Source organism: Ranitomeya variabilis, chromosome 8 (assembly GCF_051348905.1).
Source record: "Ranitomeya variabilis isolate aRanVar5 chromosome 8, aRanVar5.hap1, whole genome shotgun sequence".
In the NCBI taxonomy this organism is placed as follows: Eukaryota; Metazoa; Chordata; class Amphibia; order Anura; family Dendrobatidae; genus Ranitomeya; species Ranitomeya variabilis.
Window position 1 is genome coordinate 209,399,249 of NC_135239.1, and position 11,709 is coordinate 209,410,957.

Consider the following 11,709-nt stretch of genomic DNA (forward strand, 5'->3'; position numbering starts at 1 on the left):
TGAGGACGCCACTGACACCGCTGCAGCTAAACAGCGACTGGGGTGGATGCAGAGACAACGCTGCGCCCAGGAAGGATAAGTAAGGCACAGGTTTCTCCTTATTATACTCACCACCCTGCGACCACAAGATTCGGTGAAAGTGGACAACCCCTTTAAGGATGTTTCCATCCTCTTTAGGATCTACCTAGTGAGAAACTACCATGTACATTCCTGGTGTGCGACTCCTGCGCTTTGTCCAAGTCTTTGGTATATGGTTATCAACATCAGATCCGTGGGTCTGACCCCGGAGACCCCCATAGAGCAGCACAGCTCTCAGCACGGCAGTGGACGCTCCCATTTACTGAATCTCAGATAACGTCAACTTCAATATAAGCTGATCTGCAGTACCTGAGGATGGCCACTACACAATGTGGCGCTGTGCTGACCCAGCTCTGTACTCTATTCAAGTTATGGACAATCCCTTTAAGAACGGCCATTGTACAGATTAGGTCATGAGACTGCCATAAGAATTATACCCTGTACACACAGATGAAAAGGGGCAGCACTTACTGTATGGATGGCAGCTGAGTGAAGACAGACTTCAATCTTGTGCCGCGGTGGGAAATAAATGCACTACTTGGATTCTCTCATTTATAAAACATTTATTTTCAGAATTTTGTACAAAATCAGATTCAGTCTTAAATTTTTATTTTTTTTTTTCATTTTTTTTTATAAACAATTCTATATTATTATTATCTCAATTTTAAATACTAATCACAATCTGTAAAAGGACAAGTAACCCGGCATTACGGCTGGTGCAGGGGGATTCTCTGATGATGTTTCTACCATCCGGCCCTAAAGAAACAAAGGCCCCCCACTATGCATGACACGGTGCTCACTTTGCCTGAAGTGCTTCTTTAAGATCAGTTATGGGTAGGAAGCTGAGACTTGTGGTTCGCATGTGCTCATTGGACTTTATCACAGCTTCTCAAATGGGAATAAGTGTTTTTCTTCTCCTTTCTTCTCCCTCTTGGTTTTCCGCTTCACTTTCGCTCCCAGCTGCTCTTCGGCCTTTCTGTTCTGGGGCCAGGATACGGCGGTGTCCAGAGTCGGGGTCCCGCTCGCCGGCTGCTCCTCATCGGATGAGAATCCTTCTCCGGCTGCAGAGGTGAAGTGTGCGGAGTCCTGCAGAAATAATACAGAGTGAGGATGCGACCAGCAAAGCCTTATCAGTCTGGTGCTAGCATTAATGAACGGGGGTCCCAATCTATTAGTGCAAAGATCAGGGTCCCACATGGGGGAAGGTTATTCATTTTATAGATTTCCCCTATACAGTAAAGTATGGATCATGCACCAGGTATAGGGACCGCTGCAGATAAGTGCACACAGCATGTCCGCCCTGATATACTATCTGCTTATTCTGCAGCTTGTAAGGGGCATTGTAGAAAGGTTCTAAGAGTTGCTGGTAGGAGGGCAGCGGTCGGGACGACTGCTCCACGTTCACAGCTTTACCTTCTGTCCATATCGCGCTTTCAGTCTCTCTCTGATCAGAAGACCCTTCACCAGCAGTTTCCAGTTTCCCAGCGCTCGTTTTTCTCGCTTCTACAAGACAAATACAGAGACCGGTCTGAATATCGGGTCATTTTACCATCAGGGCTGTGGAGTCGGAGTCAGGGAACTCGAGGAGTCGTGTACGGAATCTATCCAGTCATTCACCTCTTTCTGCTTGCGTTCGATCTCCGCCTGTTCATTCTCCCAGGCAGCCAGCAGGACTTCTTTATATTCCTCACACACAATATAACCATCAGTACTGGGGAAATACAAAAGAAAAAAAAAAAAAAAACAACTAGGACTGCAGTTGTCATTTTCTGTAGCTTTATAGGTTTATTTCCTAACTCTCCTGCTTGCTGTCAGTGAATGGAAATGTTAATAGTTTAAATTCTTAGGTTTAAAATGGGCAGAGTCCAGATGAGGTAGAATTGCTGCAAATTTGCCAAATCGATACAAGTTTCATGAGCCAATGTTAGAAAAGTTCACAAATCTGCAGCCCGCCCATTATGTGGCAATGCAGATGGTGTGTAACCTGATGCGAATGTAACATGCATAATTTGCAGTGGATTTCTTCACATCTGGATTTTACCCCAAGGGAGGAGGACATGCTCCATCATAAAGTATCGAGCGAAGGGTCAATTGGACATTATCAATCGCTGACTGTAAACTATGGCTTTCCCGTTTCACTGACAGCAATCACATATCTTTCTTACAGTAAGAGGAAAGGGTTCAAAATGTGCGGTGGTTTGCAGGCTGTGAATTGGTTAAATTAAGTGCAAACCCTAAAAGTTATGTTATCGGGGACATCAGCCTTACATAGGGTGCGAGAAACCACAGTGGAAGTCAAAGCCGGTGATGGCAGTGGCGCAGTCGATGTCCAGCTTCCTGGCCACACGATGGAGATTAGAGACCTGCAGATGGCAGCAGCCGATGGGCAGCATGTTGGGTTTAAACAGGTAGACATTGCCGAACTCATTGCGGGGAACCTGTGTATCAAAAAGATATCTGGATAAGGATTCTGGTAGAAGAAGCCACAGCGCTGGGGGGAATTGGGCTAACATCGAATGTGAATCAAGGTGCCCCTTGATTACTCCATGTAATCAAAGGAGAGAAGTTGTTTAGCAGCAGCTTATTCCCCTCTCCCTATTGAGTACTACTGATACGAGCATGCAAGTGTACGGGGAATGTCAAGATGAAGAGCAGGTGGCAAAATAAGGGCTTGACCGGCAGGTGTCTAAGGTGTACGCCACATTCAGTGCAGTGTGCCAGGTCTATCACTGTCATTCACAAGCTTCATGCATGGACACTGCACCGTTACCTTTCCATCCACAGCAATAGGCGGCTGATACTCCTCCGTCTGCCATGGGCCAAACAGAGCAAGGTCATTGCTGTCCTTCTGTGGATCTGCCAGGCGGGCTTTTCTCGCTCGATTAGACTGCCCTTTCACCATCTGTGCACGAAGCAGATCGGGTGTGACATAAATGACATTACCAGCGCGTCCTCTAAAAGTTTTGCTGCTAAGTTACATTTTTCGTGCCCGGTGGGGCCAAGAAGCCTGTCTATTCCATCACCTTGTAAGGCACCTCCCCGAGCCGCACCACGCGGGCATCCTTCAACCACGTGTCCCGTGAATGCAGGGTGTGGACACAAGACCTGCGGAGAGAATGAGCAGTTGTGTTTTAATAGATCTTTAATCCAGCGCCTGTGATACAATGCCAGCCTACAGCCAGGTCAGAAATGTGATGTTCTGTGCCAGGTCAGAAATGTGATGTTCTGTGCCAGTCACATCCCAAAGGTAAAAAATGAGACCGAAAAAAACATTTATACCCAACATATTTAGAGAAAAGGCCGTAAGTTCATTACCTGGAGTACACAGCCTCCCCTCTACAGGAGCCAAGGATGGCGGCAGATTCGGGGTAGATGGCTTCATACTTCAGTAGGTGACGCTTTAGAGCGTAGAGAGGATGGTTCTTATACTCTGTGATAGAGGTCGGCAGGGGCTGCCCCAGGAGTTTTGCTTCAAACTAAAAAACAAAACAGTAATTTGGAGTTAAAGGGGGTTGTGCGGTCTCAGAAGATTTTCTACATACAGTCATGGCCAAAAGTATTGACACCCCTGCAATTCTGTCAGATAATACTCAGTTTCTTCCTGAAAATGATTGCAAACACAAATTCTTGGTTATTATTATCTTGATTTAATTTGTCTTAAATGAAAAAACACAAAAAGAATTGTCCTAAAGCCAAATCGGATATAGTTCCACACCAAACATAAAAAAGTGGGTGGACAAAAGTATTGGCACTGTTCGAAAAATCATATGATGCTTCTCTAATTAGTGTAATTAACAGCCCCTGTAACTGACCTGTGGCACCTAACAGGTGTTGGCAATAACTACATCACACTTGCAGCCAGTTGACATGGATTAAAGTTGACTCAACTTCTGTCCTGTGTCCATGTGTGTACCACATTGAGCATGGAGAAAAGAAAGAAGACCAAAGAACTGTCTGAGGACTTGAGAAACCAAATTGTGAGGAAGCATGAGCAATCTCAAGGCTACAAGTCCATCTCCAAAGACCTGAATGTTCCTGTGTCTTCCATGCGCAGTGTCATCAAGAAGATTAAAGCCCATGGCACTGTGGCTAACCTCCATAGATGTGGACGGAAAAGAAAAATTGACAAGAGATTTCAACGCAAGATTGTGCGGATGTTGGATAAAGAACCTCGACTAACATCCAAACAAGTTCAAGCTGCCCTGCAGTCCGAGGGTACAGCAGTGTCTACCCGTACTATCCGTCAGCATCTGAATGAAAAGGGACTGTATGGTAGGAGACCCAGGAAGACCCCACTTCTTACCCCGAGACATAAAAAGGCCAGGCTGGAGTTTGCCAAAACTTACCTGAAAAAGCCTAAAATGTTTTGGAAGAATGTTCTCTGGTCAGATGAGACAAAAGTAGAGCTTTTTGGGCAAAGGCATCAACATAGAGTTTACAGGAGAAAAAAAAAAAGAGGCATTCAAAGAAAAGAACACGGTCCCTACAGTCAAACATGGCGGAGGTTCCCTGATGTTTTGGGGTTGCTTTGCTGCCTCTGGACTGCTTGACCGTGTGCATGGCATTATGAAGACTGAAGACTACCAACAAATTTTGCAGCATAATGTAGGGCCCAGTGTGAGAAAGCTGGGTCTCCCTCAGAGGTCATGGGTCTTCCAGCAGGACAATGACCCAAAACACACTTCAAAAAGCACTAGAAAATGGTTTGAGGGAAAGCACTGGAGACTTCTAAGGTGGCCAGCAATGAGTCCAGACCTGAATCCCATAGAACACCTGTGGAGAGATCTAAAAATGGCAGTTTGGAGAAGGCACCCTTCAAATATCAGGGACCTGGAGCAGTTTGCCAAAGAAGAATGGTCTAAAATTCCAGCAGAGCTTTGTAAGAAACTCATTGATGGTTACCGGAAGCGGTTGGTCGCAGTTATTTTGGCTAAAGGTTGTGCAACCAAGTATTAGGCTGAGGGTGCCAATACTTTTGTCTGGCCCATTTTTGGAGTTGTGTGTGAAATGATCAATGTTTTGCTTCATTCTGTTTTGTGTTTTTTTCATTTAAGACAAATTAAATGAAGATAATAATAACAAAGAATTTGTGTTTGCAATCAGTTTTCAGGAAGAAACTGAGTATTATCTGACAGAGTTAAAGGGGTGTCAATAATTTTGGCCACAACTGTATTACGTGAGCGTAAACTGCCAAATCGTGGCAGTGTGTGGTGTTCTTACTGTCACGCTTCCCCTGCATTCCCCACGTGTGACCGGGCACGTGACCACATTTGTGATCTGCATACTTGTGGTCATTTACCGATTAGACTCCTGCGCTTTCTTCTATTCTCTTCTGTTGAGAGAACCTGGGAGAGACTAGTCTGCAAAGGACTGCAAGCATGAACATCCCAAATGCGGCCACGTGACCGTTCACCCGTGCAGGAAGCAGCATGAGCACATGGTCACAATTTGGCAGTCTGCAGTAATGCACACTTGTCCTTGGAGACTGGACAACCCCTTGAAGATTATATAAAAGAATAAGCTGTCATGTGCACATGAGGAATGTCACCATTTCTGCCCACGATATGACTTGAATCCTACATTTTATCACTGCAGGCTCTACCTCAACTTTTCAGATGTCTCGGAGCTAGTGAATGTAGACGAGCTGCTGTGTTGTCTTGCATACACAAACATGAACGTTTCCTGCTCTCCTGTCTCTATCATGTTTAGAAGAAGCAGCAGCATGGAGAACACTGCTCAGCAATGCTGAGCAGTGTAGCTGTGAATCCAGCTCTGTGGTGAGAAACGTATTGGGGAGCTGCAGCACCATCTGACCAAGTCTCTCTTTCTGCTTCTCCCTCCTCCAAAGACTTCATGCTGTGGCGTTTGCAACAGTGACCCCACAAACATCAGTTGAGTTACTAGTGCAGGCAGGGTAAAATGCCGAGGTCGTACACCATAGTCTCCGCTCCTTACCTCTACATCTTCCTTATCTTCCTGTGTACTGCCGGTGCTTCTATAAGGCAGCAGTGTCTCTTCCCACCACTCTGTATCAATGCGGCGTTTGCGGGTCCCAGTCATCCACTCTGGATCATATCTTCGCGTCACATCTTTTACATGCCCTGTGGTGTCAATCCCCACGATGTAAGTAACCGGTTTGGTGGCGGCCTTGAAGCACAGGGAAGGCTGGTTGACCGTCCCATACACACAGTCCACGCACACCCACTTCTCTTCTTTCTCCAGGTAGACCTCCACCCACTGATCGCTACCTCTGGTCGGGGGCGGCAATATAACCTCATCCTCCTCATCATCGGTGGAAATGATCTTGCCTCTTCTCTTAGGCTTCTGGTCATCATCTTTGGGGGAGCTCTTTGCTTTAGGTTGTCCTGGGGCAACATGACTTTTACCTTTGACCTCCCCAGACCTCTTCCTGTTCACCTTTAGCGAGGACATCCCTTTAACTTTCCTTTCAATCGACTCATCCCATTCGGAGAAGTCACTGTCCTCGCTGCCGGTGTAGGAATAGTCAGAATCGCTGCTGCCCTCGTGGCTCTCGCTCTCCTCTTTGTATGATACTTTGGAGGCCACTTTCCTCTGGAGCTTATTTTTGGGATTTGCTTTAACCTTGGTGTCTATGGAGTTCTCCCCTGACATCTCTTTTTTGACTTTACGGACTTCCTTCTTACGTGTGATAACTTCTAATTGTTTCCGATCTTCATCCTCTGAACTGTCCAAGGAAATGGTCTCCTTGTCCTCCCGTTTTGGCTTTGATTTTCCTTTTGGGGATTTTTGGGGTCTGGAGGTTATAGACTTCTTAGAGGACTTCCCCTTTGGGCCGCTTGCCATCTAGAAAAAAAAAAAAAAAAATGCAGCTGAGCTCAAGTCTCCATGACCCTTCTGTCCCATGAGTAAGGCAGGATTTCTGCTCATCACAAGCCAGAAGATGGTAAAGTCTCAACTTTTTCTATTGGCTCACATATAACCCTTACCTTGCTGGGTGGTTCCTTTATGGGGATCGGCTGTAGGGAAAGCACCAGGCGGCTGAGAAGCTGCAACGCTCGAAGGAGAATCAAAAACAGCTGCAAAAAAATAAAATATATATGCGCAGGTCATTATGTCCAGGATAGTAATGTATAATTACAAGTTCTGCAGATTTTTACTTTGGCCTCAGATTTGTGAAGAGTGTGCTGGGGTAAGATTAGCACTCTTAGTAAATTTGGTCCATGTTTCAGTTGTCGTGCACCAGTGCAAGAACTGTGTTCCAGTGAGGGATTAATATATGGCGCAAATACATTTGTCGGCTGTCCTTTGTTAAAACCTTCCCAAGAAAGCTCCGTCCATTCTTCTAAAAAGCTGGCTCAAAAATATCAAAGGTTGCAAAGTGTTTGAGCAAGTTGTGAGAGTTGTGCAACAACGATGGGACTTTTCAAACACTTTATTCCTCAAAGGGTCCGCATCAATTTGTTTCAGTCCACAAAGCACCAGGACATGAGAGATTTGTGTTGTTGATGAAATAGTCTTACAAAAAACATCACAGTTGTGCCCAGATGGCGGCGCCCGAGGGGCAGCTGAACCCCGATGCCATAGGACAATATAACACTGCTATGCAGTCTGTGATGGTTGGCAGGGACTTGGCATTGGGGCTCAGCAGGTTACTGACCAAATCACTGCTTGTTGCCCGAGGACGTACAGACCTAATATTGAGAGTTTGCTATAATTGTATCCAGTCTATTCCATCCTGGATGAGCTAAACATATCCCCAGCAGAAACCTCTCGTCTCTAGTTTGTTACAATGTATCAGTGTAGGAAAAAAGCATCATAGGCTTCTAAGCTGGGTAACACTATGGTAAACTCTCAGCTTTTAGAAGCAGCAGATTGTGGCAGCCTGCAGACAATGGATTGCCTTCTGAAGGTCATTCTATTTGGCTTTTTTCCCCAGCTAAATCTGATGTTTAAGGTCATTTGATGGCCGTCATGGAAGCCCACTGACTTACAGACATATCATGGAGGTCCCATATAGTCTGCATTGTCCAGACCTTCATTGGCTAAAAGTTTGCATTTACACTTTGAAACCAGTGATGTGTCACCTACATGGACCATTTCCTCCGCGTCCCTCACTCCGTACACTCCAAATCTCCGCTCTAGCCTGGCCGACAGCGGTTCTTGATCATCAGGAGACATGTCTGGATTCAGGGTAAATGTGGTCGTAAACCTAGAAAACAACAATTTACAAAGGAACGCGTCCAGGCCTGGCACAGTTAACCCTTTATATAAAGTAGTTATAATAAATAACCCTATCAGAGAATCTCTTACCACTTCACTAAGTTGGCCACGTACACCGCATCCATCCGAGCAGCGGGAACATTTACAAATTTAACTGGAACCACAGACAGCGCCACCGCCTGGAGGTCTGGGGAGTTACACATGTCACTACGGAAGAAGCCATTGCCGAGGAGGCAGAGCAGATGCACCTGGTGAGAAGAAAAGCGCATAAGGACAAGTAAAGCCATATACATCTCTACAGGTCTCATCCTCCTCATAATCTATTCTTATATTCTGTTTGTTGTTGTTAATGCACCAAGGAGGATTAATAACCCACTACAGGAAAAACAATTGTTGAGTGATCTCTCACTTTGTGGGTGTCTTCTCGCAGATCCTTGCTGAACCGATTCATCATTCGGCGTAGATAAGCGGCAAACTCTGCCTTTCTCTTTTCCCTGTAAAACATAGGGCCATCCATCAGCTCCTTGTATTTAGCTTAATTTGAACTTTCCTGCTGCTCAATAAAAAAATCTGATCAATTTACCATTACAGATTAAATTATTCCACATAGAAAATATAAATCACTTTCTAAATGCAGATTACTTATACTCCAGAGCTGCACTCACTATTCTGCTGGTGCAGTCACTGTGTACACACATTACATTACTGATCCTGAGTTACATCCTGTATTATACCCCAGAGCAGCACTCACTATTCTGCTGGTGCAGTCACTGTGTACATACATTACATTACTGATCCTGAGTTACATCCTGTATTATACTCCAGAGCTGCACTCACTATTCTGCTGGTGCAGTCACTGTGTGCATACATTACATTACTGATCCTGAGTTACATCCTGTATTATACCCCAGAGCAGCACTCACTATTCTGCTGGTGCAGTCACTGTGTACATACATTACATTACTGATCCTGAGTTACATCCTGTATTATACTCCAGAGCTGCACTCACTATTCTGCAAGCTTCAGAGCTGAAATTGACCTGCATTCTCTGCGTGTTCAGCATCTGTGCTACTTGCTCTGTAGTCTTTACACCTACTGTATTACACAGCTCCAATAAGATGTTTGGGATGAATTTAACAAGCAAAAGCGGAATTGTAAGTTCTACTCTGGACTATAATATGAGCCAGGGGTGGACAATTAATTTTCCCAAGGGGCCACATGAGAGCGACTGTTGTGGAGACCGAGCAGATAGGTTGAAATTAATTCTGCTCAATATTATCATATAAATTATATTAAATATTGAGCCTCATGTATATACACAGGGTGAAACCAAGACACCCCCCACACACACACACAGCCCCCTATATACATATATACAAATATCCCATATACATGGGGGGAAAAAAGCATAAAAAACCCCCACACCTACTCCCCTCACTCCCATTCCCCGACGCGCTGACTCTCCGCAGTACACAGCTGATGTAATGAAATGACATCATCGCGACTGCTGTCCCACACGCTGGTTGGTAGAAGAAGGGTCCGCCGGCCCCCTCCACCAATGTATTCACCTCTGTTTGCATATTGAGGATGCAGATAATGGAAACAGACAGTGGCGGCCAGTGGGGGAGATCACTGTGCAGCCCGTAGGCAAGCCTGGCACAGGCAGAAGGCCAGCTGTGGCCCGGGTGCCGCACTCTGCCATGCTCTGATAGAGGCTATAAATGGTGTTCAGTGAAGAGGTTCAGTCGACTGAATTTTTGCAAACCCAATTTACCTTCTTAATCTTTTCTTGGCGGCTTCTGCGGTTTCGATCTCTATCTCCACAGACTCGGTGGGTAGCCCCGAATCATTGGACGTTGTGGCTTGTAAAGCGTCCAGGGCGGTGGCATTGAGCTCTATAACAAAGGACACGATGGAAGATTAATGAAAATCTGTATCAACATATGTACATTCATACTGCAAATCTCTAGGCCTCGCACCACCTCCTGTGCTGTTCTGTCCCTCCACCATGCAAAAATGCTGCGTTTAGTGCTTCACGCCAAGAATACCTTCCACGTCCTCCCACTCCTCCTCGCTGTCCTCCTCATCTTCTGAGCCACTTTCCTTTTTAACCGCTGCATCTGAAACTGCAGACTGCGACTCCAAACTTAATAAGTTTCTGAAGGAAAAGAGCATAAGATAAAATAACGGCTTAGCGGGTAGTTAAAAAAAAACAACAAAAAAAACAAAACAAATGACGAATCATACGGTAAAAAAGAAAAAAGGGGGCGTCACTATGGAGGAGGGGGCGGCACTGGGCATTTGGTGAACGTAAATATCCATCAATTTTTTTGCTTAAACGAGCAATTATATTTAAAAAAAAGATTTTGGGGGTTTTCATTTTCAGTGGATTTAAAAAAAAAAAAAAAAAAAAAAAAAAGGGGGGGAGGATCCTCAGGAGATTCCATCGGGTGAAAAAAATAAATATCCACTGAGCACTTTCCAATCTAAACCTTGTGCTTCTCGGCCGGTGAAGGTTGCGCTTGCTCTGGGGTTGCCATGGCACCAATACTCACTGGATCTCCTTCTCTGGCTCCTCTTCCTGCACTTTCTTCTTGTTTCTCGGTGGTTTCTTCCCTGCAGCGCCTCCCCCGGGGGTCGTCTCCGCACCTTTTGGGGCCTTTTTTGTGGTTCTTGCACCTGCTGCGGTGACTCGGCTTCTCTTATTTGGCGCCTCTTCGCGTTCATCCTCCTCAGCATCTGCTGTCAGAAACCAACAGAAAACAGAAGAACTCAAATAGCGAAAGAAAGTAAAAAACAATAAGCACAAGACAATCACGCTGTGAGCGGTAAAAACACGAAGTCCTTGTAAAACAATCAGCGGCCCCTGACAGGTGACAACGCCGCCATCATCTGCAGCCGTCCGCACCTCTATACGCGCCCGCAGTCTGTTTTGTTGCGGTATTTTGTGCAGACTCGACGCAGCGCTAACGTCACCGCCGTCTCACACAGGACACAGAACCGCACGAGATAAATGTCAGCAACTTGCTGCAATGATAAGATCTCTGCTTGCTGAATCAGGGGGGGCTACTTGCACCTTAAAGGGATTTTCCACTTTCACTTGGAGTCCGCTGGATCAGCATCGCTGGGGCAGGGAGGATGCAGAGAGAGAATTTCTTGGCTTTAACGAAGATCCCTTTAAGGTTTATTTCTATAAAACTAGAGAAGCCCTTTAAGGAAATATGCTAATGAAGAAAGGGCGGAGTCAGAAGGGCTCCAGCACAGAGACCACGCAGTGAGCACCGCTGGCGCCCACCTTTGCCCCGTGCGGCAGGCGTCCTCTTCACCGGCTGCTTCCTCGGCTTCTTGCAGTCGGTCTGCACATCCGCAGAGCCCCGGCGCTTCCCCATCCCGCTCCCCCACTGCCTCCTCACACACACATGCTGCTGT

The 11,709-nt window shown here is 45.9% G+C and overlaps 1 protein-coding gene across 2 annotated transcripts; it reads right to left on the reverse strand.

Moving 5' to 3' along the window:
• Positions 1 to 627: 627 nt before the first annotated feature.
• Positions 628 to 11,708, reverse strand: XPC (XPC complex subunit, DNA damage recognition and repair factor). 2 transcript variants are annotated; one of them, XM_077276652.1, is made up of 16 exons: positions 11,576 to 11,708; positions 10,836 to 11,019; positions 10,329 to 10,438; positions 10,055 to 10,175; positions 8,690 to 8,774; positions 8,371 to 8,528; positions 8,149 to 8,269; positions 7,047 to 7,136; positions 6,034 to 6,903; positions 3,394 to 3,554; positions 3,102 to 3,183; positions 2,849 to 2,980; positions 2,347 to 2,516; positions 1,696 to 1,789; positions 1,492 to 1,581; positions 628 to 1,164 (listed from the first exon to the last, which is right to left on the reverse strand). In XM_077276652.1, exons 1-16 carry the CDS (start codon positions 11,667 to 11,669, stop codon positions 958 to 960), a joined length of 2,769 nt encoding a protein of 922 aa, XP_077132767.1. In that variant the 5' UTR covers positions 11,670 to 11,708; the 3' UTR covers positions 628 to 957. The 2 variants fall into 2 exon arrangements, with proteins under 2 accessions (XP_077132767.1, XP_077132766.1); XM_077276651.1 differs by having other exon boundaries at positions 10,836 to 11,022.
• Between the last annotated feature and the right edge of the window lies 1 nt (position 11,709).

Excerpts from the sequence above, each read along its gene's own strand:
- XPC (XM_077276651.1), bottom strand. The coding sequence starts at position 11,669 with ATGGGGAAGCGCCGGGGCTCTGCGGATGTGCAGACCGACTGCAAGAAG. Across the intron at positions 2,981-3,101 it reads TCGGGGAGGTGCCTTACAAG|ATGGTGAAAGGGCAGTCTAA; the intron begins GTGATGGAATAG and ends CTTCGTGCACAG. Across the intron at positions 1,165-1,491 it reads AAGCGCGATATGGACAGAAG|GACTCCGCACACTTCACCTC; the intron begins GTAAAGCTGTGA and ends TTATTTCTGCAG.